This window comes from Nerophis lumbriciformis, linkage group LG18, assembly GCF_033978685.3.
Source record: "Nerophis lumbriciformis linkage group LG18, RoL_Nlum_v2.1, whole genome shotgun sequence".
NCBI lineage: Eukaryota > Metazoa > Chordata > Actinopteri > Syngnathiformes > Syngnathidae > Nerophis > Nerophis lumbriciformis.
Window position 1 is genome coordinate 42,323,588 of NC_084565.2, and position 26,759 is coordinate 42,350,346.

Genomic DNA, 26,759 nt, shown 5'->3' on the forward strand with positions numbered 1-26,759 from the left:
TGTTGCTATTCTACTTAGATTACCGTCAATTCCAGACTGTTGTTGTTGTTATTGTTGCTATTCTACTTAGATTACCGTCAATTCCGGACTGTTGTTGTTATTCTACTTAGATTACCATCAATTCCAGACTGTTGTTGTTGTTATTCTACTTGGATTACCGTCAATTCCAGACTGTTGTTATTCTACTTAGATTACCGTCAATTCCGGACTGTTGTTGTTATTGTTGCTATTCTACTTAGATTACCATCAATTCCAGACTGTTGTTGTTGTTATTCTACTTAGATTACCGTCAATTCCGGACTGTTGTTGTTGTTATTGTTGCTATTCTACTTAGATTACCGTCAATTCCGGACTGTTGTTGTTATTCTACTTAGATTACCATCAATTCCAGACTGTTGTTGTTGTTATTCTACTTGGATTACCGTCAATTCCAGACTGTTGTTATTCTACTTAGATTACCGTCAATTCCGGACTGTTGTTGTTATTGTTGCTATTCTACTTAGATTACCATCAATTCCAGACTGTTGTTGTTGTTATTCTACTTAGATTACCGTCAATTCCGGACTGTTGTTGTTGTTATTGTTGCTATTCTACTTAGATTACCGTCAATTCCGGACTGTTGTTGTTGTTGTTGCTATTCTACTTAGATTACCGTCAATTCCGGACTGTTGTTGTTATTGTTGCTATTCTACTTAGGTTACCGTCAATTCCGGACTGTTGTTGTTGTTGCTATTCTACTTAGATTACCGTCAATTCCGGACTGTTGTTATTGTTGCTATTCTACTTAGGTTACCGTCAATTCCGGACTGTTGTTGTTGTTGTTGTTGCTATTCTACTTAGATTACCGTCAATTCCGGACTGTTGTTATTGTTGCTATTCTACTTAGATTACCGTCAATTCCGGACTGTTGTTGTTGTTATTGTTGCTATTCTACTTAGATTACCGTCAATTCCGGACTGTTGTTATTGTTGCTATTCTACTTAGATTACCGTCAATTCCGGACTGTTGTTGTTGTTATTGTTGCTATTCAACTTAGATTACCATCAATTCCAGACTGTTGTTGTTGTTGTTATTCTACTTAGATTACCGTCAATTCCGGACTGTTGTTGTTGTTATTGTTGCTATTCTACTTAGATTACCGTCAATTCCGGACTGTTGTTGTTGTTATTGTTGCTATTCTACTTAGATTACCATCAATTCCAGACTGTTGTTGTTGTTATTGTTGCTATTCTACTTAGATTACCATCAATTCCAGACTGTTATTGTTGTTATTCTACTTAGATTACCGTCAATTCCGGACTGTTGTTGTTGTTATTGTTGCTATTCTACTTAGATTACCATCAATTCCAGACTGTTGTTGTTGTTATTCTACTTAGATTACCATCAATTCCAGACTGTTGTTGTTGTTGTTCTACTTAGATTACCGTCAATTCCGGACTGTTGTTGTTGTTATTGTTGCTATTCTACTTAGATTACCATCAATTCCAGACTGTTGTTATTCTACTTAGATTACCGTCAATTCCGGACATATTTGGTCACTGCATGACTGCGAGCTAATCGATGCTAACATGCTATTTAGGCTAGCTATATGTACTGTACATATTGCATAATTATGCCTCATTTGTAGCTATATTTGAGGTCATTTAGTTTCTTTTAAATCCTCTTAATTCAATTTATATCTCATGACACACTATCTGTATGTAATATGGCTTTTAATTTTTTGCGGCTCCAGAAAGATTTGTTTTTGTACTTTTGGTCCAATATGGCTCTTTCAACATTTTGGGTTGCCGACCCCTGCCATAGGACATACCAATAGAAAAGTGGGTGAGTGTACTTGAAGACACAGATGGGTCAGTACCTTCAGACCTGCCTTGCGGTGTTCTGCCATGGCAGAGAGCTTCTCCAGGATCCCACGGAGATACTCCTGGGTGGCATGAGAGACCAGAGCCACCACCTCCGGGCCCACCTCGGTCACCCCCAGGCCCCGCCCTGAGACGTGCGCGCTATTAAAACAAGTCCGTTATCCAAGGTCAAGGGGTCAAGTGGCCCGCACCTGTGTGGAGGATTCTGCTGAGCACGGATGGAGAAGACAGGAAGAGCTGGTCCTGGCAGGACTGGACCACGGCGCCGACCGCGCTGGTCAGGATCCGAGCGTTCTCCTCTCGCAGGTTGACTCCCGCCATGGACGCCACGTCGTTGATGTCGTCGTCTTCTCTGAGAGCACACAGACGGATAAGACGAGGACTCGCATGGAAGGGAGGTGTCCAAGGTCGTCTTCTTACTTGTAAGACGCCGAGTTCTCCCTGGATGAAGGTCTGCTGGTGCCAGGTGGATCTCCTGCAAAAGGCTGCTTCAGCGTGAACGCTCCTAAGACCACATGGAGGGCGTGAGGAAGACGTCCTGCTCCAATAAAGGATCTTTGATAGGAGTCATAGTCTCACCTGGGACATGTTTTCCTGTCTGGAAGGTGGGTCTGATGCTCATGGAGGGGAATGTTCTGGACTGGGCCAACGTGGTGAGCTCAGGTCTCAGACTGGACTGCTGGACCTGAAACTAAGTGACACCACATTATGTTCCTTGCAGTATCAGAGATGATTAGAACTAGGGCCCTCACACCTCTTAATGCCCTGACCCCCCAACAACAACGTCACTATGCTAACATGCTAACAGTTAACATGTGTCAAATAATAAGGTATTTGACGCTGAGGTGTACGGCTGCAAAATTAGCAAAGAAAGTTAGCATGCTAACAGTTAACATGTGTCAAGTAATAAGGTATTTTTGACTCTAAGGTGTTCGACTGCAAAACTAGCAAAAAAAAGTTAGCATGCTAACAATTAAGATGTGTCAAATAATAAGGTATTTGACGCTCAGGTGTACGGCTGCAAAATTAGCAAAGAAAATTAGCATGCTAACAGTTAACATGTGTCAAGTAATAAGTTATTTGACTCTAAGGCGTTCGACTGCAAAACTAACAAAAAATGTTTTAGCATGCTAACAGTTAACATGTGTCAAGTAATAAGGTATTTGACTTTCAGGTGTACGGCTGCAAAATTAGCAAAGAAAGTTAGCATGCTAACAGTTAACATGTGTCAAGTGATAAGGTATTTGACTCTGAGGTGTTCGACTGCAAAACTAACAAAAAAAAGTTAGCATGCTAACAGTTAACATGTGTCAAGTAATAAGTTATTTGACTCTAAGGCGTTCGACTGCAAAACTAGCAAAAAAAAAGTTAGCATGCTAACAGTTAACATGTGTCAAGTAATAAGGTATTTGACTCTTAAGATTTTCGACTGCAAAACTAGCAAAAAAAAGTTAGCATGCTAACAATTAAGATGTGTCAAGTAATAAGGTATTTGACTCTTAGGTGTACGGCTGCAAAATTAGCAAAGAAAGTTAGCATGCTAACAGTTAACATGTGTCAAGTAATAAGGTATTTGACTCTCAGGTGTGCGGCTGCAAAATTAGCAAAGAAAGTTAGCATGCTAACAGTTAACATGTGTCAAGTAATAAGGTATTTGACTCTCAGGTGTATGGCTGCAAAATGATATATTGTAGTGTCTCGGAAGAGTTAGTGCTGCAAGGGGTTCTGGGTATTTGTTCTGTTGTGTTTATGTTGTGTTACGGTGCGGATGTTCTCCCGAATTGTGTTTGTCATTCTTGTTTGGTGTGGGTTCACAGTGTGGCGCATATTTGTAACAGTGTTAAAGTTGTTTATGCGGCCACCCTCAGTGTGACCTGTATGGCTGTTGATCAAGTATGCCTTGCATTCACTTGTGTGTGTGTAGAAGCCGCATATATCATGTGACAGGGGCCGGCACGCCCCCCAATATTGTTGTCCGGGTGGAAATCGGGAGAATTTGGGGCGGTATAGCTCGGTTGGTAGAGCGGCCGTGCCAGCAATTTCAGGGTTGCAGGTTCGATCCCCGCTTCCGCCATCCTAGTCACTGCCGTTGTGTCCTTGGGCAAGACACTTTACCCACCTGCTCCCAGTGCCACCCACACTGCTTTAAATGTAACTTAGATATTAGCTTTCACTATGTAAAGCGCTATATAAATATAATTCACTTCACTTCACTTCAATGGTTGCCCCGGGAGACTTTCGAGAGGGGCACTGAAAATCGGGAGGGTTGGCAAGTATGAGTATCAGCGGTGTTACAGCGGCACCACCGCTGTATAATACAGCTCTATTGTTAATTTGATATTGCCTCAAGGGCCAAATTAAATTACACTGCGGGCCAAATTTGGCCCATGGGCCAGAATTTGACACCCATGCTTTAAGGCAGGGGTGCTCACACTTTTTCTGCAGGCGAGCTACTTTTCAATTGATCAAGTCGTGGGGATCTACCTCATTCATATATATCATTTATATTTACTTATTTATGAAATATATGTTTTTGTTAACAAGTTAAAGGTGTTTAAAGATGATGCAAGCATGTTTAACACATATAGTTAATATTGTTAATAAGTTAAAGGTGTTTAAAGATAATACAAGCATGTTTAACACATAGTTAATATTGTTAACAACTTAAAGGTGTTTAAAGATAATACAAGCATGTTTAACACATATAGTTAATATTGTTAAAAAAATTAAAGGTGTTTAATGATAATACAAGCATGTTTAATACATATAGTTAATATTGTTAACAAGTTAAAGGTGTTTAATGATAATACAAGCATGTTTAACACAGTTAATATTGTTAATAAGTTAAAGGTGTTTAAAAATAATACAAGCATGTTTAACACATATAGTTAATATTGTTAACAAGTTAAAGGTGTTTAAAGATAATACAAGCATGTTTAACACATATAGTTAATATTGTTAAAAAAATTAAAGGTCTTTAATGATAATGCAAGCATGTTTAACACATATAGTTAATATCGTTAATACATTAAAGGTGTTTAATGATAATACAAGTATGTTTAACACATATAGTTAATATTGTTAACAAGTTAAAGGTGTTTAATGATAATACAAGCATGTTTAACACAGTTAATATTGTTAATAAGTTAAAGGTGTTTAAAGATAATACAAGCATGTTTAACACAGTTAATATTGTTAACAACTTAAAGGTGTTTAAAGATAATACAAGCATGTTTAACACATATAGTTAATATTGTTAAAAAAATTAAAGGTGTTTAATGATAATACAAGTATGTTTAATACATATAGTTATTGTTAACAAGTTAAAGGTGTTTAATGATAATACAAGCATGTTTAACACATATAGTTAATATTGTTAAAAAAATTAAAGGTGTTTAATGATAATACAAGCATGTTTAATGCATATAGTTAATATTGTTAACAAGTTAAAGGTGTTTAATGATAATACAAGCATGTTTAACACATAGTTAATATTGTTAATAAGTTAAAGGTGTTTAAAGATAATACAAGCATATAGTTAATATTGTTAAAAAAATTAAAGGTGTTTAATGATAATACAAGCATGTTTAACACATATAGATTCCTTTCTTTCATGAAGACAAGAATATAAGTTGGTGTATTACCTGATTCTGATCACTTGCATTGATTAGAATCAGACAGTGGTGATGATAACGTCCGCATTTTCGAATGGAGGAGAAAAAAAGTCCTCCATTCCGTCCAATACCACATGAAAGTGGTTGGTTTTTGGCATCTTATTTGTCCAGCTTCCATACTCCTATGTATACACTTTACAAGAAATACATTGTCGGCAAACTCCGTAGCTTGCTAGCTTGTGCACGCCAGCTTTCTGAGACTCTTATTTTGGTAGCGCAACTGTGCAGTCGGTCTTTGGAGTTTTGACGACAGGTACGGCGCCAGAGTCTGTTGAAATAAAGTGTTTCTCGCCTTCCAGTCGGTAATTTTAATGAGCTGGCAGCAGCCAGCGTCATCTCAGAAGACCCTCGGGTGCCGTGAATGTCAATCAAGTGACGAAAGTGACGTCATAGTGAAGATTTATGATCGCTCATTTTTAGGACTATTTTTTTTAATGCCTGGCTGGTGATCGACTGACACACCCTCCGAGATCGACCGGTAGATCGCGATCGACGTAATGAGCACCCCTGCTTTAAGGTGTTCGACTGCAAAACTAACAACATTTTTTTAGCATGTCAGCAGTTAACATGTGTCAAGTAATAAAGTATTTGACTATGACAGCTAGCGGTGTAGCTAAATAATAATAGTTCAGATTTCTAGTGCTTGATGGTGAGGACTGAGAATCATCATTCATTGACACGTTCCATCCCTAATTCACAAGGAAGTCCACCTGCTGGGCTGGTCTTGGACTTGGACTTGGCGCAGCGTTCATAGTGGGCTTCTTCACAGCAGGGGGGCAGGAGGAGGAGGAGGCCTGCTGGATGAATGACTGGGGGTCCGAGGTGAGGCGACGCACGGCCGGAAGACTTTTCTGTGGATTGAAGAAAAGAAGTTCAGTCGTGCGCTTAGTGACCAGGAGAAGTCATGTGACCTGCACCTTGAGAAAAGGCACCAAGCACGGCTGCGGCGTGGACTTGAGCTCCCGATAGAGCGCTTGCGTGAACTCCTCCGCCTCCATCTTGCCTTCCTGCAGGTGAGACAAGGCAGACGCGTGACCCGACGGCCCACGTGGACCAGGAGCCGGGGACCGGGAGGGGAACCGCACCAGCAGACTCCTGACCAGGCCTCGCACGTTGTTGGCCATGCTGGTGGACTTGGAGTCGCTGGACGCCAGCTTGATGAGGGTCACCAGGAAGTTCTTGCACTTCTTCACGCTCTCCATGGTCTCCTGGTGAGTGGACCAAAGACCACTTGTCACTTCAAGTGGAACCTCCATTTACAAACACCTCTATTTGCAAACCTGCCAAGTCCCCCGTGAGTGACAACGTTTATTCATTCTTCCATAAAGTGTGCCACTGGAAGCCTTCCGTTTTCATGACATCACTTCCTGTGCAGTACATTGTCAACATATCTGCAAATTCCGAGAAAACCGGGACTTTTGGGAAAGGGAAAACCTGTTGTGGGTTCTATATATCAGAAGGTAGTGTGGGAGGATGGTTGAAAGGTCGGAATCAGCTAAAAAAAATTACACACAATTTTGAGAATTTTGGGCATTGTATTAGTATGAATATGTAGATTACATGCAAGCTGATATCATCCGATGCCAATCAGGATACGGATCGGGACACCCCTACTAGTGTTGTCCCGAGGGATGTCCGATAATGGCTTTTTTGCCGATATTGTCCAAATACAGAGCATCTATGAGCAGGCAGTTAGGAAAAAAGCTAAGAAAATTATTTCCAACTCACAACACCCACTCATCTGCCTCACAATATGAAGGTCCTGAGTAGTCTTGGGTTCAATCCCGGGCTCGGGATCTTTCTGTGTGGAGTTTGCATGTTCTCCCCGTGACTGCGTGGGTTCCCTCCGGGTACTCCGGCTTCCTCCCACCTCCAAAGACATGCACCTGTTGATTGGTAACACTAAATTGGCCCTAGTGTGTGGATGTGAGTGTGAATGTTGTCTGTCTATCTGTGTTGGCCCTGCGGTGAGGTGGCGACTTGTCCAGGGTGTACCCCGCCTTCCGCCCGATTGTAGCTGAGATAGGCTCCAGCGCCCCCCGCGACCCCAAAGGGAATAAGCGGTAGAAAATGGATGGATGGATGGAACACCCACTCTTTCCTGAATATGGAACCCTGCCATCAGGGAGAAGACTCCGGGTCCCACTATGCAAATCTAACCGCCTTAAATTATCATTTGTTCCAGCCTCCATTAAGCTGACCAACAATGTGCGATAGAATTTTAATACATAGGTTAGCACTTTTTTAGCACATAGCACTTTAGCACATAGCACTTTAGCACACAGCACTTTATCCATGAGCTCTAGTGCAATGCACATTGGTACTTTATCTTTATCTCCATACTGTAGATTTTATGCCTACATCAAAGTGCCACCTATGTCTATCAAGCTCCATGTTCTGATGTTTAAATGTCAGTTGTATGGTTGTGGTTGTGTCTGTGCTTGTGTTTTTGTTCTGTTGTTTTTGGGTATGTTAAGAAAGCAATGATGCACTGTGCCCAAGACAAATTTCCCCGCGGGGACAATAAAGTTGAACCTTGACCTTGAAATCTTAATTGCCGATACCAATATATACAGTCGTGGAATTAACACATTATGCCTAATTTTAACACATTATTATGCCTAATTTAACACATTATTATGCCTAATTTGGACAACCAGGTATGGTGAAGATTAGGTCCTTTTTAAATAAAATAAGATAAATAAATTAAAAACCATCCATCCATCCATCTTCTTCCGCTTATCCGAGGTCGGGTCGCGGGGGCAGCAGCCTAAGCAGGGAAGCCCAGACTTCCCTCTCCCCAGCCACTTCGTCCAGCTCCTCCCGGGGGATCCCGAGGCGTTCCCAGGCCAGCCGGGAGAGATAGTCTTCCCAACGTGTCCTGGGTCTTCCCCGCAGCCTCCTACCGGTCGGACGTGCCCTAAACACCTTCCTAGGGAGGCGCTCGGGTGGCATCCTGACTAGATGCCCGAACCACCTCATCTGGCTCCTCTCCATGTGGAGGAGCAGCGGCTTTACTTTGAGCTCCTCCCGGATGACAGAGCTTCTCACCCTATCTCTAAGGGAGAGACCCAAACTCATTTGGGCTGCATGTACCCGTGATCTTGTCCTTTCGGTCATAACCCAAAGCTCATGACCATAGGTGAGGATGGGAACGTAGATCGACCGATAAATCGAGAGCTTCGCCTTCCGGCTCAGCTCCTTCTTCACCACAACGGATCGATACAGCGTCCGCATTACTGAAGACGCCGCCTGTCAATCTCACCATCCACTCTTCCCTCACTCGTGAACAAGACTCCCAGGTACTTGAACTCCTCCACTTGGGGCAAGATCTCCTCCCCAACCCGGAGATGGCACTCCACCCTTTTCCGGGAGAGAACCATGGACTCGGACTTGGAGGTGCTGATTCCCATCCCAGTCGCTTCACACTCGGCTGCGAACCGATCCAGTGAGAGCTGAAGATCCTGGCCGGAGGAAGCCATCAGGACCACATCATCTGCAAATAGCAGAGACCTAATCCTGCAGCCACCAAACCAGATCCCCTTAACGCCTTGACTGCGCCTAGAAATTCTGTCTGAATTAACACATTATTATGCCTAATTTGGACAACCAGGTATGGTGAAGATAAGGTCCTTTTTTTTTTAAATAATAAAATAAAATAAGATAAATAAATAAATAAAAAATTCTTGAATAAAAAAGAAAGTAAAACAATATAAAAACAGTTACATAGAAACTAGTAATGAATGAAAATGAGTAAAATGAAGTGTTAAAGGTTAGTACTATTAGTGGAGCAGCAGCACGCACAATCATGTGTGCTTACGGACTGTATCCCTTGCAGACTGTATTGATATATAATGTAGGAACCACAATATTAATAACAGAAAGAAACAACCCTTTTGTGTGAATGAGTTGGGGGAGGAAGGTTTTTTGGGTTGGTGCACTAATTGTAAGTGTATCTTGTGTTTTTTATGTTGATTTAATAAAAAAAACGATACCGATAATAGAAAACCGATACGATAATCAGGGCGCAGGTACAGAACAATCAAATTCCGGAGGGCCCGCCTCAGGAAAAGCCTGATCCCTGCAGCTATAGCCGCCCTTAACAGCAGGCCCGGCCGACCTGTCTGACAAGCCTGTAAATGTGTGTTAGTCATGTATGATGTCTTTTTGTTATTTTTTTTTGTGTGATGTGTAATGTCTAGTGTTTAAATGTACGGCAGTGACAATGAATTTCCCCAAGGGGACCAATAAATCTAATCTAAATCTAATCTAAAAAAATCTAATTTCGAATATTACATTTTAAAGCATTTATCCGCCGATAATATCGGCAGGCCGATAGTTGTCGCGATACCAATGTTTTGGTACCGGTACCAAAATGTATTTCGATACTTTTCTAAATAAAAGGGGGACCACAAAAAATGTCATTATTGTCTTTATTTGAACAAAAAATGTTAGTGTACATGAAACATATGTTTATTATTGTAGTTTAGTCCTTAAATAAAATAGTGACAACTTGTCTTTTAGTAGTAAGTAAACAAACAAAGACTCCTAATTAGTCTGCAGTAACATATTGTGTCATTTATACACCTATTATTTTGTACACATTATTAAGGACAAACTGTAAAAATTGATTATTAATCCACTTGTTCATTTACTGTTAATATCTGCTTATTTTCTCTTTTAACATGTTCTATCTACACTTCTGTTCAAATGTAATAATCACTTATTCTCCTCTTCTTTCATACTTTACATTAGTTTTGGATGATACCACACATTTAGGTATCGATGCGATACCAAGTAGTTACAGTATCATACATTGGTCATATTCAAAGTCCTCAACGTATTTCCTGAGTTTATAAACATAATATGATTTTTTTTTCAAACGAAAGATGTGATGCCAGAAAATATTGATGTAATCATAGTGGTATTGACTAGATATGCTATTGTACTTGGTATCATTACAGTGGATGTCAGGTGTATTTCCACCATACTTGCCAACCCTCCCGAATTTTCCGGGAGACTCCCGAAATTCAGCGCCTCTCCCGAAAACCTCCCGGGACAAATATTCTCCCGAAAATCTCCCGATTTTCAGCCGGAGCTGGAGGCCACGCCCCCTCCAGCTCCATGCGGACCTGAGTGAGGACAGCCTTTTTTCGATGGGAGGACAACAGGGTGACAAGAACTAAATCATCCAGACTAGAGATAAATTGTATTATGTTTATCTTACCTACAAATAAATATATTTATTAATTTAAAAAAAAATTTAAAAAATACATTTTTACTATATTTTGCTAAAAACATCAAAATTAATTGTATTTTTATTTGTATTTTTTCTGACTCCTTATTACATTAGAATTATACATTAAAATAAACATATTTGAAATAATTAATTTTAAATTATCATAATAATTCATTTAAAATGACCATATTTAATTATTAAAATAATTGCTTGTTTATCAGCAACTTTAGCATTTTATTCATTACATTTTGAAACTCTCAGAAACATGTTATGTTATATTCCTTAATATTAATTTATGCAAGTTTGAAGTATCAATTATCTAAACACAGTTTTGTTTGCTTATTTTCAGGATGTAGATTGTATATATATATTAGAGATGCGCGGTTTGCGGGCACAACCGCGGATTATCCGCGTATCGGGCGGATGAAATTTTAAAAAATTAGATTTTATCAGCGGGTCGGGTCGGGCGATTGAAATAAAAAAAAAATTAGATTTTAAATAGATTCAGGCGGGTGGCAGTTAAACCAATTGGGAAATATATATACATAGTTAAATGTTGTTACCCACATACGAAAAACGAGCAGGCACCTGCAGCATATGCCACAACAGAAAAAAAAAAAAAAAAGAGATGGACACTTTTACGGAGCGGAGAAGGGACGCCTCGCCGGGGTCCGGGACCGAGGCCCCTTCCCCCGAGAGGGCCCCACCGGGAGCCGTAGCTGAGGCGATCCGCGAGAAGGGCCCGACGCACGTCCAGGGTCACCACCGCGCCGACACCCCGCCTCGTCCGCCTTCGCCGCGGCCGGCGTCACGCGCAGCAGGTAAGCAGCTTACCTGCCCGCCACCCCCGTGGCCGGGGGCTCGTAACAGGGGTCACTCCGCCCGCGCAGCTTACCTGCCCGCCACCCCTGTTGCCGGGGGCGCGTAACAGGGGTCACTCCGCGCGCAGTGCGCTCACGAAAGGGGTGGGGCTCACCCTGGTTGATATAGACAGCAGCTAGGACGGTGGCCATGGAAGTTGGAACCCGCTAAGGAGTGTGTAACAACCCACCTGCCGAATCAACTAGCCCTGAAAATGGATGGCGCTGGAGCGTCGGGCCCATATACCCGGCCGTCGCCGGCAGCGAGACGCGCTTGGAGGTGCGCTCAGCGCGGCTCCCATATGATTGCGCACTGGTGTGCGTCTGGGTCGTGACAGCGTGGCACGCGAATGTCTGTGCTGCGTTGGATCAGTCTCCTTTCTTTAACAGGCAAAAGCTTTATAACCTCACTAATGCCTTGCATCGTCTATATTAGATATATAACAACGGGCGGGTGCGGGCGGATGGCGGGCGGATGCATTCGGGCGGATGCAGTTCTGATCAAATGTTAGATCGGGTGGATTGCGGATGGTTGACGACTTTCTGATGCGGTTGCGGATGAAATAATTGCCTATCCGCGCATCTCTAATATATATATATATATATATATATATATATATAAATAAATAAATATATATGTATGAAATACTTGACTTGGTGAATTCTAGCTGTCAATATACTCCTCCCCTCTTAACCACGCCCCCAGCCCCCACCCCCCGAAATCGGAGGTCTCAAGGTTGGCAAGTATGATTTCCACCCATGGCATTTGTTTACATTGTGACGCCGATGAGCTATTGTATCCTCCTACGGTGTGTAGTGAAGCTTGTTTAGCTATTCCTCGTCCTCCAGTGATAATGATACTTGTAAGAAACTTACTTTATTTGTCGCCATGGAGGCGAAGATTAGTGATTTAGAAGTAGCTAAAACACTGCGGATGGACGTTAGCCAGCTAGCCATGTCTTAAAGCACCTCTTCCTGAGGGTGTTCCAGTGTTATAACTTCACCTTTATCGTCACTTTTTACACCAAAATGCGTCCATTCTCCCTTTTCTGTCTACACACTGTGTCTGCTTGTAAGTACTCTGTGTGTGTGTGTGTGTGTGTGTGTGTGTGTGTGTGTGTGTGTGCTTGCTCGTAAAACCAGCAATGTCATGACGTGACGACTTCGAGGTGGTATAGTACCGAATATGATTCATTAGTATCGCAGTACTATACTAGTATCGGTATACCGTACAACCCTAACTCCTAGTGTTAAGTGTACTTGGTTTGAGTGCACTTTAAGTGTGTTAACTGAGACAAACCCCCGGGCTACAAAAATGCGATGCTCACTTGACTAAATGTCGGCGGAGGCTCCTTCTTGGTTTCCACGGCGACCGGCGGCACCAGGCTGCGGGCGTGAACCACGGCCGGTTTGTGGGCCACGTTGATCACCTGAAGACAGAGTACAGTACGGGTCACCCTAGCGCGGTTTCTTCCCAAAGCCCGGACGGCGGTACCTTCACCAGGGCCGTCTTCTGGACCGCCGGCGCCGTCACGTGGATCACCGTCACCTTCTCCTTGCTCTGACCGGCGGCAGCTGCTGCGGACGCCTGGGGATCGAGAAAGAAAGCGTGGATGACCCGACCCATCCCAGCGTCCCGACGCACACCTGCGGGGTCAGGGATCCTGCGGACTGGCTGCTCCTCACTCCCTGCTGAGCTCGCACCAAGGCCTGCTGGGACATCAGCATCAGCTGACCACTGTCGCTGCGGATCAGCACCATGCCTGTCGACACATCAACGCACACTTTCACTCTGCAGGACTAAGTCAGCTTTGAGCAATCAACAACACCCGAGGCTCACCCGGCGGGATCTGGAGGTTGGCGGGGAGCTGAGTCTGGACCGGCCGAGGAGCCACGGCCACCGGCGGCCCCGCCGACTTCGGCACGGTTATGACCATGGTCCTGCCCTGAGTGGTGCCGGCCTGGCCCAGAGGCACTTTGGTCAAATGGTTAGTGCCGACCACGCCCTTGGAGACCTTGGTCACCAGCATCACGGCGGCGGGGGACGTTTGCGGGGACAGAACTGAGGAGATGTTGGCTTGGTGGACGGGCCCGGCGGAGACACCCGAGGAAGGTACGGGGCCACACTTGGCTGACGTCATCGTCCCAATGGGTTCTTTATTTGTGGACATCATTACTTCGGGATCTTGAGGATTTAATAAAACAAGTAAATCCAAATGCTATTTATGTTGCCTAATTTTCTAGTTTGCCGACGCTTTATCAGCATGCGCATAAAAATCGGCTCCCAACTACGAGTCGGTTCTCATTGTTCAATTTAAAAGAGCCGTTCACGAACGTCACATCTCTATTTCAGATTTGTACCTATTTATTTAATAGAACAAGTAAATCCAAATGCTGCTACTTATGTTGACTAATTTTCTAGTTTGCCCACGCTTTATCAGAATGTGCATAAAAATAGCCTCACAACTACGAGTTGGTTCAATTTAAAAGAGCAGTTCAAAAGACTCGAACCGTTCGCGAACGTCACATCTCTATTTCAAATGTTTATCTATTTAATAAAACAAGTAAATCCAAATGCTGCTATTTATGTTGACTAATTTTCCAGTTTGCCAACGCTTTATCAGAATGTGCATAGAAATCGCCTCGCAACCACGAATAGGTTCAATTTAAAAGAGCTGTTCAAACGACTCGAACTGTTCGCGAACGTCACATCTCTTTCAAATTTGTACCTATTTAATAAAACAAGTAAATCCAAATGCTGCTACTTATGTTGACTGATGTTCTAGTTTGCCGACACTTTTTTTTTTTTTTTTTCTTTAGTTTATTTCGAACATGAACACACTTACATCATAATACATCACACAATTTCATATCATTTCATTTTACATCATGCCCGAAAAGGAGTAGGAAGAAGCAAAGCTTATTTAATCCTACCCCTTTCCCACTTCAGAGCGTTTACAAATATATAGAATCATTTACTGACCTTTTTATATAATAAAATAACATCTATGAATTAGTATACAACAGTTTTGTAATATGTAATTAATTAATTAATTCAGTCATTATTAACATACTGAGATGAAGAATATCTTATTTTCAATAAGGTTGAAAGTATTTCTCATAATTCTTCTTCTTTGTACTCTGTAAGCACTATTATTTTGAACAACCTCTTAAACTGGATCATATCAGTACAATTTTTAACTTCTTTACTTAATCCATTCCATCATTTAATTCCACATACTGATATGCTAAAAGTTCTAAGTGTTGTACGTGCATATAAATGTTTTAAATTATTTTTTCCTCTAAGGTTATATTTCTCCTCTTTAGTTGAGAAGAATTGTTGTACATTCTTTGGTAGCAGGTTATAGTTTGCTTTGTACATCATTTTAGCTCTTTGCAATTTTACCAAATCACCAAACTTTAATATTTCTGACTTAATAAATAAAGGGTTTGTGTGTTCTCTATATCCAACATTATGTATTATTCTAACTGATCTTTTTTGTAACACGGTTAGCGAATGTAGCGCACATTTGTAGTTATTTCCCCATATTTCTGCACAATAACTCAGATATGGTAACACTAGCGAGCAGTAGAGAATATGTAGTGATTTTTGGCCCAGGACATATTTTGCTTTATTCATTATTGAAATGTTTTTTGCCACCTTATGTTGCATGTTTTGTATATGAGATTTCCAGTTCATTTGATCATCTATTAATACTCCCAAAAATCTAGTTTCTTTTACCCTTTCTATGTCTACTTTGTCTATTTGTATTTGTGTATGATGCTCTTTTCTACTATTACCAAATAGCATTATTTTAGTTTTACTGAGATTCAAAGATAGTCTGTTTTTGTCAAACCATCTTTTTAATTTGTTCATTTCTTCTGTTATTATTTGTATTATCTTCTGTGTGCTCTCTCCTGAACAGAAAGCAGTTGTGTCGTCTGCAAATAAAACCAACTTTAAGTCCTTCGTAACCTTACAAATGTCGTTTATATAAAGATTGAACAATCTTGGTCCCAGTATTGACCCCTGGGGTACACCACAGGATATATCTAGCCGTGTTGACATATTTTCACCCATCTTTACATATTGCTTCCTGTTGGTTAAATAACTTCTTACCCAATTCAATACCAAACCTCTGATGCCATATCGTTCTAATTTTGGTATTAAAATATCATGATTAATTGTGTCAAATGCTTTTGTTAAGTCCATCAATACTGCAGCCGCACATTCTTTACCATCTATTGCATTGGTAATTTCCTCTGTTATTTTGGTTAGTGCTATTGATGTTGAGATATTTGCTCGGAATCCATATTGGTTCTCCACAAGCGTCCCACTTTTGTTAATAAATAAATCTAATCGACTATTGAATAATTTTTCCAAGATTTTGGAGAATTGTGGAAGTAATGAAACTGGTCTGTAGTTAGTAAACTGGTGTACGTCTCCATTCTTATAAATTGGTACGACTTTTGCAATTTTCATTATATCAGGGAATTTACCGGTTAAAAATGATACATTGGTGATATATGTCAGAGGTTCTGAAATGTCTTGTATAACCTTTTTTATCGTTACCATATCTATTCCATGACAGACACTTTATCAGAATGTGCATAAAAATCGCCTCCCAACTACGAATTGGTTCAATTTAAAAGAGCCATTCAAAAGACTCGAACCGTTCACACATTTGTATTTAAAATTTGTATCTAATAAAACAAGTAAATCCAAATGCTGCTACTTATGTTGACTAATGTTCTAGTTTGCCGACGCTTTATCAGAATGTGCATAAAAAATCGCCTCCCAACTACGAATTGGTTCAATTTAAAACACTCATTGAAAAGAGCCATTCAAAAGACTCGAACCGTTCGCGAACATCACATTTCTATTTAAAATGTTTATCTAATAAAACAAGTAAATCCAAATGCTGCTACTTATGTTGACTAATGTTCTAGTTTGCCGACGCTTTATCAGAATGTGCATAAAAATCGCCTCCCAACTACGAATTGGTTCAATTTAAGACTCATTAAAAAGAGCCATTCAAAAGACTCGAACCGTTTGCGAACATCACATTTCTATTTAAATTTTTTATCTAATAAAACAAGTAAATCCAAATGCTGCTACTTATGTTGACTAATGTTCTAGTTTGCCGACGCTTTATCAGAATGTGCATAAAAATCGCCTCCCAACTACGAATTGGTTCAATTTAAAAGACTCATTCAAAAGAGCCATTCAAAAGACTCGAACCGTTTGCGAACATCACATTTCTATTTAAATTTTTTATCTAATAAAACAAGTAAATCCAAATGCTGCTACTTATGTTGACTAATGTTCTAGTTTGCCGACGCTTTATCAGAATGTGCATAAAAATCGCCTCCCAACTACGAATTGGTTCAATTCAAAAGAGCCATTCAAAAGTTTTGAACCGTTCGCGAACATCACATTTCTATTTAAAATTGTTATCTAATAAAACAAGTAAATCCAAATGCTGCTACTTATGTTGACTAATGTTCTAGTTTGCCGACGCTTTATCAGAATGTGCATAAAAATCGCCTCCCAACTACGAATTGGTTCAATTTAAAAGAGTCATTCAAAAGAGTCATTCATAAGACTCGAACCATTCGCGAACATCACATTTCTATTTAAAATTTGTATCTAATAAAACAAGCAAGTCCAAATGCTGCTACTTATGTTGACTAATGTTCTAGTTTGCCGACGCTTTATCAGAATGTGCATAAAAATCGCCTCCCAACTACGAATTGGTTCAATTTAAAAGAGTCATTCAAAAGACTCGAACCGTTCACACATTTGTATTTAAAATTTTTATCTAATAAAACAAGTAAATCCAAATGCTGCTACTTATGTTGACTAATGTTCTAGTTTGCCGACGCTTTATCAGAATGTGCATAAAAATCGCCTCCCAACTACGAATTGGTTCAATTTAAAAGAGTCATTCAAAAGAGCCATTCAAAAGACTCGAACCGTTCGTGAACATCACATTTCTATTTAAAATGTTTATCTAATAAAACAAGTAAATCCAAATGCTGCTACTTATGTTGACTAATGTTGTAGTTTGCCGACGCTTTATCAGAATGTGCATAAAAATCGCCTCCCAACTACGAATTGGTCACTTCAAAAGAGCCATTCAAAAGTTTTGAACCGTTTGCGAACATCACATTTCTATTTAAAATTGTTATCTAATAAAACAAGTAAATCCAAATGCTGCTACTTATGTTGACTAATGTTCTAGTTTGCCGACGCTTTATCAGAATGTGCATAAAAATCGCCTCCCAACTACGAATTGGTTCAATTTAAAAGACTCATTAAAAAGAGCCATTCAAAAAGACTCGAACCGTTCGCAAACATCACATTTCTATTTAACATTTTTATCTAATAAAACAAGCAAATCCAAATGCTGCTACTTATGTTGACTAATGTTCTAGTTTGCCAACGCTTTATCAGAATGTGCATAAAAAAATCGCCTCCCAACTACGAATTGGTTCAATTTAAAAGAGTCATTCAAGAGACTCGAACCGTCCGCGAACATCACATTTCTATTTAACATTTTTATCTAATAAAACAAGTAAATCCAAATGCTGCTACTTATGTTGACTAATGTTCTAGTTTGCCGACGCTTTATCAGAATGTGCATAAAAATCGCCTCCCAACTACGAATTGGTTCAATTTAAAAAGAGTCATTCAAAAGACTCGAACCGTTCGCGAACATCACATTTCTATTTAACATTTGTATCTAATAAAACAAGTAAATCCAAATGCTGCTACTTATGTTGACTAATGTTCTAGTTTGCCGACGCTTTATCAGAATGTGCATAAAAATCGCCTCCCAACTACGAATTGGTTCAATTTAAGACTCATTAAAAAGAGCCATTCAAAAGACTCGAACCGTCCGCGAACATCACATTTCTATTTAACATTTTTATCTAATAAAACAAGCAAGTCCAAATGCTGCTACTTATGTTGACTAATGTTCTAGTTTGCCGACGCTTTATCAGAATGTGCATAAAAAATCGCCTCCCAACTACGAATTGGTTCAATTTAAAAGAGTCATTCAAAAGACTCGAACCGTCCGCGAACATCACATTTCTATTTAACATTTTTATCTAATAAAACAAGTAAATCCAAATGCTGCTACTTATGTTGACTAATGTTCTAGTTTGCCAACACTTTATTAGAATGTGCATAAAAATCGCCTCCCAACTACGAATTGGTTCAATTTAAAAGAGCCATTCATAAGACTCGAACCATTCGCGAACATCACATTTCTATTTAAAATTTGTATCTAATAAAACAAGTAAATCCAAATGCTGCTACTTATGTTGACTAATGTTCTAGTTTGCCGACGCTTTATTAGAATGTGCATAAAAATCGCCTCCCAACTACGAATTGGTTAAATTTTAAAGAGTCATTCAAAAGACTCGAACCGTCCGCGAACGTCACATCTCTATTTCAAATGTTTATCTATTTAATAAAACAAGTAAATCCAAATGCTGCTACTTATGTTGACTAATGTTCTAGTTTGCCGACGCTTTATCAGAAGGTGCATTAAAATCGCCTCCCAACTACGAATTGGTTCAATTTAAAAGAGTCGAACCGTTCGCGAACATCACATTTCTATTTAACATTTTTATCTAATAAAACAAGTAAATCCAAATGCTGCTACTTATGTTGACTAATGTTGTAGTTTGCCGACGCATTATCAGGATGTGCATAAAAATCGCCTCCCAACTACGAATTGGTTCAATTTAAAAGAGTCATTCAAAAGACTCGAACCGTTCACGAACATCACATTTCTATTTAAAATGTTTATCTAATAAAACAAGTAAATCCAAATGCTGCTACTTATGTTGACTAATGTTCTAGTTTGCCAACGCTTTATCAGGATGTGCATAAAAATCGCCTCCCAACTACGAATTGGTTCAATTTAAAAGACTAATTAAAAAGAGCCATTCAAAAGACTCGAACCGTCCGCGAACATCACATTTCTATTTAACATTTTTATCTAATAAAACAAGTAAATCCAAATGCTGCTACTTATGTTGACTAATGTTCTAGTTTGCCGACGCTTTATCAGAATGTGCATAAAAATCGCCTCCCAACTACGAATTGGTTCAATTTAAAAGAGTCATTCAAAAGAGCCATTCAAAAGACTCGAACCGTTCGCGAACATCACATTTCTATTTAAAATGTTTATCTAATAAAACAAGTATATCCAAATGCTGCTACTTATGTTGACTAATGTTCTAGTTTGCCGACGCTTTATCAGAATGTGCATAAAAATCGCCTCCCAACTATGAATTGGTTCAATTTAAAAGAGCCATTAAAAAGAGCCATTCAAAAGACTCGAACCGTTCGCGAACATCACATTTCTATTTAAAATGTGTATCTAATAAAACAAGTAAATCCAAATGCTGCTACTTATGTTGACTAATGTTCTAGTTTGCCGACGCTTTATCAGAATGTGCATAAAAATCGCCTCCCAACTGCGAATTGGTTCAATTCAAAAGAGCCATTCAAAAGTTTTGAACCGTTCGCGAACATCACATTTCTATTTAAAATTGTTATCTAATAAAACAAGTAAATCCAAATGCTGCTACTTATGTTGACTAATGTTCTAGTTTGCCAACACTTTATTCGAATGTGCATAAAAATCGCCTCCCAACTACGAATTGGTTCAATTTAAAAGAGCCATTCATAAGACTCGAACCATTCGCGAACATCACATTTCTATTTAAAATTTGTATCTAATAAAACAAATAAATCCAAATGCTGCTACTTATGTTGACTAATGTTCTAGTTTGCCGACGCTTTATCAGAATGTGCATAAAAATCGCCTCCCAACTACGAATTGGTTCAATTTAAAAAGAGTCATTCAAAAGACTCGAACCGTTCGCGAACATCACATTTCTATTTAACATTTGTATCTAATAAAACAAGTAAATCCAAATGCTGCTACTTATGTTGACTAATGTTCTAGTTTGCCGGCGCTTTATCAGAATGTGCATAAAAAATCGCCTCCCAACTACGAATTGGTTCAATTTAAAAGAGTCATTCAAAAGACTCGAACCGTTCGCGAACATCACATTTCTATTTAACATTTTTATCTAATAAAACAAGTAAATCCAAATGCTGCTACTTATGTTGACTAATGTTCTAGTTTGCCGACGCTTTATCAGAATGTGCATAAAAATCGCCTCCCAACTACGAATTGGTTCAATTTAAAAGAGTCATTCAAAAGACTCGAACCGTTCGCGAACATCACATTTCTATTTAAAATTTGTATGTAATAAAACAAGTAAATCCAAATACTGCTACTTATGTTGACTAATGTTGTAGTTTGCCGACGCTTTATCAGGATGTGCATAAAAATCGCCTCACAACTCCGAATCGGTTCAATTTAAAAGAGCCGTTCAAAAGACTCGAACCGTTCGCGAACATCACATTTCTATTTAACATTTTTATCTAATAAAACAAGTAAATCCAAATGCTGCTACTTATGTTGACTAATGTTCTAGTTTGCCGACGCTTTATCAGAATGTGCATAAAAATCGCCTCCCAACTACGAATTGGTTCAATTTAAGAGTCATTCAAAAGACTCGAACCGTTCGCGAACATCACATTTCTATTTAACATTTGTATCTAATAAAACAAGTAAATCCAAATGCTGCTACTTATGTTGACTAATGTTCTAGTTTGCCGACGCTTTATCAGAATGTGCATAAAAATCGCCTCCCAACTACGAATTGGTTCAATTTAAGAGTCATTCAAAAGAGCCATTCAAAAGACTCGAACCGTTCGCGAACATCACATTTCTATTTAAAATGTTTATCTAATAAAACAAGTAAATCCAAATGCTGCTACTTATGTTGACTAATGTTCTAGTTTGCCGACGCTTTATCAGAATGTGCACAAAAATCGCCTACCAACTCCGAATCGGTTCAATTTAAAAGAGCCGTTCAAAAGACTCGAACCGTTCGCGAACGTCACATCTCTATTTCCGAACGCAAGGTGACCCAAAACCAATTAAAAGCCAAACTTTGCTGGCAATATCCAACACAAAGGCGTCCATAAAAAAGACTAAGGTTGACAAAAGGCGATAAAAACTTACCTCCGCGTCGGCTTTAAGGTGGACTGTGTCGGGCTAGCAGCACAACACGAGCTAGCATGTCATGAAAGAGATGCTATATGTGGTCACAGGTGCCCGTGACGTAGCTCTTTAAGATGACTCAACAAGGGACAGCTGGATCATCAACATAGGAAGTCAACAAGACGACACTTGGAACTCGACTAAGTAAGTAAGTTATTAAAGTGAGGGGTTGAATTGCAGCGAGTTTCCACGAAACCGCCAAATTAAATGGGAAGAGGACTTGTGTGTAAATTCCGTACTCCTCTCACGGCTCCTGAATGCAACTTGGTGATGCGTTCAGGCGCACACGGGGGGAAAAAAACAATCAAAAACAATTCTAGTTAATTTCATTGACTCACTCGTTACGACGAGAAATGTAATTGTTTGGTTTTTCCGCGTGAATATTCTTCCCGTGGAAGTTGGAACCTGCGGAGGCACTTGTGTACTGCAGAATAGAATAGAATGGACTTTATTGTCATTATATTTGCATATAACGAGATTAAGGACTCCAATTTAAGGAGCTGTAGTGGAAACAAATATGGGATAAAAATAAATGATACAAGAAGTAATAAAGATAAAAAAAAAAAATTGAAATAAACAGACTACAATCCAATAAAAAATAATAAGCAGAAGAAAGGCTTATTTAACTCATACTTGCCAACCTTGAGACCTCCGATTTCGGGAGGTGGGGTGTGGGGGCGTGGTTAAGAGGGGAGGAGTATATTGACAGCTAGAATTCACCAAGTCAAGTATTTCATACACATATATATATATATATATATATATATATATATATATATATATATATATATATATATATATATATATATATACAGGCCCGGCCCTAACCAATCTGGCGCCCTAGGCAAGATTTTAGGTGGCGCCCCCCCCCCACATCGGCAGTGAAGTGTATATACTCACAAGAAACCGAATAGCTTTGTCTTTGACCTTTTTTTTACTTAAAGAAAGCAAATTAACAATCAGAATAGTTAACAAGATAAAAAAAAATATGAATAAATAAATGAATGCAAAAAATAAAAAATGAATATATGAAATACAATATTTTTTACATACATATTGCTTAATTTACATTAATGATGTGCACTTTATCAACTAGGCTTACAACTATACCTAATATATAAAGGGGTGGAAAAGTGACTATTACCTGCAGGGCAAACATTAGCTAACCAGAAGGCAATAACAATGTAAACAAAAAACACCTGCTTAAAAGATCTAATACAAATGTCCCTGAGGAATGTAAGGTAATTACCTAACGTTACATTATTATTTTCCATAACAATTTAGCCCCCTCCACAATATTAACCCGACGTTAAAACAGAACTAGCTATTTATTGATTAGCAATTGCCGAATCATGTAACATTAGCTTAATGCTAGAAAGCCAGGTTACTATCACATTCTGTAACAGACAAATAATTTAATGTAGGCATACCTGCTACCTCTGTCTTTTCTCGTTTCTCTTCTTTTCTCTTTTTTCTTCCCTGGGCACCTGACAGTTTTGGCCGTTTTGACATCTTGTGTTGATTTTTTTGATGTGGTGACGTCCAAAAAGAGTCATGATAGGCATACTTGCCAACCCTCCCGAATTTTCCGTGAGACTCCCGAAATTCAGCGCCTCTCCCGAAAACCTCCCGGGACAAATATTCTCCCGAAAATCTCCCGATTTTCAGCCGGAGCTGGAGGCCACGCCCCCTCCAGCTCCATGCGGACCTGAGTGAGGACAGCCTTTTTTTCATGACGGGAGGACAACAGGGTGACAAGAACTAAATCATCCAGACTAGAGACAAATTGTATTATTATGTTTATCTTACCTAAAAATAAATATATTTATTAATTTAAAAAAAAAAAAAAAAAAAAATGTTTACTATATTTTGCTAAAAACATCAAAATTCATTGTATTTTTATTTGTATTTTTTCTGACTCCTTATTACATCCAGCCATAAAATTATACATTAAAATAAACATATTGGAAATAATTAATTTTAAATGATCATAATAATTCATTTAAAATGACCATATTTAATTATTAATATAATTGCTTGTTTATCAACAACTTTAGCATTTTATTCATTACATTTTGAAGCTCTCAGAAGCCAAGTTATGTTATATTCCTTAATATTTATTTATGCAAGTTTGAAGTATCAATTATCTAAACACAGTTTTGTTTGCATATTTTCAGGATGTATATATATATATATATATGTATGTATGTATATATACATATATGTATGTATATATACATATATGTATATGTATGTATATATATATGTATGAAATACTTGACTTGGTGAATTCTAGCTGTCAATATACTCCTCCCCTCTTAACCACGCCCCCGCCCTCAACCACGCCCCCGTCCCACCCCCGACCACGCCCCCCACCTCCCGAAATCGGAGGTCTCAAGGTTGGCAAGTATGTGATACGGGAAGGGAGGGGGCGCACCGTGCGGAGGGAGGAGGGGGCGTAATGTTGTAACAAATAATATTTCTATTAAATAGGCTTTACTTTGCATTTTAATTAACGTGGGATTATTTTTTGTATTTAGAAATAATAGTACCAACTTTTTTTTATTTATTTATTTATTTTTTTCCTCCAACATTTGTGGCACTGGCATGGCGCCCCCTGATGGACGGCGCCCTTAGCATTTGCCTATACGGCCTATGTCACGGGCCGGCCCTGCTTGAATGTCCAGGATGAGTGGAATGCATACTTGCCAACCTTGAGACCTCCGATTTCGGGAGGTGGGGGGTGGGGGCGTGGTCGGGGCAGGGCGTGGTGGAGGGCGTGGTTAAGAGGGGAGGAGTATATTGACAGCTAGAATTCACCAAGTCAAGTATTTCATACACACACACATATATATATATATATATATATATATATATATATATATATATATATATATATATATATATATATATATATATATATATATATATAGATATCTATATATATATATAGATATCTATATCCTGAAAATATGCAAACAAAACTGTGTTTAGATAATTGATACTTCAAACTTGCATAAATAAATATTAAGGAATATAACATAACTTGGCTTCTGAGAGTTTCAAAATGTAATGAATAAAATGCTAAAGTTGTTGATAAACAAGCAATTATTTTTATAATTAAATATGGTCATTTTAAATTAATTATTATCATAATTTAAAATCAATTATTTCAAATATGTTTATTTTAATGTATAATTCTATGGCTGGATGTAATAAGGAGTCACAAAAAAATACAAATAAAAATACAATTTTGATGTTTTTAGCAAAATATAGTAAAAATGTATTTATTTATTTATTTTTTAAGTTAATAAATATATTTATTTTTAGATAAAATAAACATAATAATACAATTTATCTCTAGTCTGGATGATTTAGTTCTTGTCACCCTGTTGTCCTCCCGTCATGAAAAAAGGCTGTCCTCACTCAGGTCCGCATAGAGCTGGAGGGGGCGTGGCTTCCAGCTCCGGCTGAAAATCGGGATATTTTCGGGAGAATATTTGTCCCGGGAGGTTTTCGGGAGAGGCGCTGAATTTCGGGAGTCTCGGCAAGTATGATTTAACTAGAAGAGGCCATTCTTGAAGGAATAGCGTGTTCCAATGCTGAAGTTGAAGTAAAATGAATAGTTTGAATGTTGGAATCGTTTGAATGTTGACGAGTTTCAATTTCCAGGAAAACCGGAATTAAGTTTGGAACTTGGGAAAGTGTTGGCTTGAATGTCCAGGATGAGTGGAGTGTGTTGATGTTGGAATGGTTTGAATAGGTTGAAAAATGTGGGAATTGTGCAACTTGGAAAAAATGTCCCATTCATTTCAATGGGAACTTCCTGGAAATTTGGGAAAAAGCGAGATTTTTTTTTTTTAAATCGGAGCATGAATGTCCCGAATGAGCTGAATCGGTTGGTGTTGGAATCGTTTAAATCGGGCAAGAAATGTTGAAGTAGTAAATGGTATTAGGGAATTTCGGGAAAAGCGGGAATTCTTTTGGAAAATGCTAAAAAAAAAAATTTGATCGTTGGTGTTGGAATTTTTTTAATCGGTCGAGAAAAGTTGAAGTAGTAACATTTTTAATTGAGAAATGGTATTACGGAATTCCTGGAATTTTTCAAGTTCAAAAAAACAACTTCGTTTTTTTGTCCTAATTAAGTTTTGACGGTTGAAGTGGGTTGAAAAATGTGGGAAGAGTAGTCGCCAGAACAAAGGGTGGAAATAGGACTTTGGAAAACCAGGAATTCAGGAAAATCCTGGAATTGTTTTGAATTTTCCTGGAAGGTGGAATACGTTGAAGGTGGAATGGTTTGAATAGGTTGAAAACTGCGGAAATGGTGGAAGTTTAGAAAATGGCCAATTCATTTTGAATGGGAAAAATGTCCCTGGAAATTTTGGGAAAAAGCGAGATTTTGGGAAAATGATTCAGAGCATGAATGTCCTGAATGAGCTGAATTGGTTAGTGTTGGAATTGTTTAAATCAGGCAAGAAATGTTGAAGTAGTAAATGGTATTAGGGAATTTCGGGAAAAGCGGGAATTTTTTGGAAAATGCTAAAACAAAAAAAGTGATTGTTATAATTGAATTTTTTTAATTGGTCGAGAAAAGTTGAAGTAGTAACATTTTTAATTGAGAAGTGGTATTACGGAATTCCTGGAATTTTTCGAGTTCAAAAAAACAACTTTGTTTTTTGTCCTAATTAAGTTTTGACGGTTGAAGTGGGTTGAAAAATGTGGGAAGGGTAGTCGCCGGAAAAAAGGGTGAAAATAGGGCTTTGGAAAACCAGGAATTCTGGAAAATCCTGGAATGTTTTTTAATTTTTCTGGAAGGTGGAATGTGTTGAAGGTGGAATGGTTTGAATAGGTTGTAAACTGCGGAAATGGTGGAAGTTTAGAAAATGGCCAATTCATTTTGAATGGGAAAAATGTCCCTGGAAATTTGGGGAAAAAGCGAGATTTTTGGAAAATGATTCAGAGCA

The 26,759-nt window shown here is 38.8% G+C and overlaps 1 protein-coding gene across 2 annotated transcripts in view; it reads right to left on the minus strand.

The window, feature by feature from the left end:
* LOC133617975 (transcription initiation factor TFIID subunit 4-like) overlaps nucleotides 1-22,106 on the minus strand; it is a 23,080-nt gene extending 974 nt beyond the window's left edge. Inside the window, exons 1-12 of one of the 2 annotated variants that reach the window (XM_061978410.1) lie at nucleotides 21,757-22,106; nucleotides 13,476-13,820; nucleotides 13,283-13,398; nucleotides 13,131-13,223; nucleotides 12,964-13,065; nucleotides 6,622-6,744; nucleotides 6,454-6,543; nucleotides 6,247-6,387; nucleotides 2,442-2,553; nucleotides 2,283-2,367; nucleotides 2,054-2,214; nucleotides 1,859-1,989 (exon numbers count right to left, since the gene is read on the minus strand). In XM_061978410.1, coding sequence (XP_061834394.1) covers nucleotides 1,859-1,989; nucleotides 2,054-2,214; nucleotides 2,283-2,367; nucleotides 2,442-2,553; nucleotides 6,247-6,387; nucleotides 6,454-6,543; nucleotides 6,622-6,744; nucleotides 12,964-13,065; nucleotides 13,131-13,223; nucleotides 13,283-13,398; nucleotides 13,476-13,809 — 1,488 coding nt within the window. In that variant the 5' untranslated portion in view covers nucleotides 13,810-13,820; nucleotides 21,757-22,106. The remainder of the gene's footprint in view (nucleotides 1-1,858; nucleotides 1,990-2,053; nucleotides 2,215-2,282; nucleotides 2,368-2,441; nucleotides 2,554-6,246; nucleotides 6,388-6,453; nucleotides 6,544-6,621; nucleotides 6,745-12,963; nucleotides 13,066-13,130; nucleotides 13,224-13,282; nucleotides 13,399-13,475; nucleotides 13,821-21,756) is intronic. The other variant, XM_061978409.2, reaches the window with a different exon arrangement.
* Between the last annotated feature and the right edge of the window lie 4,653 nt (nucleotides 22,107-26,759).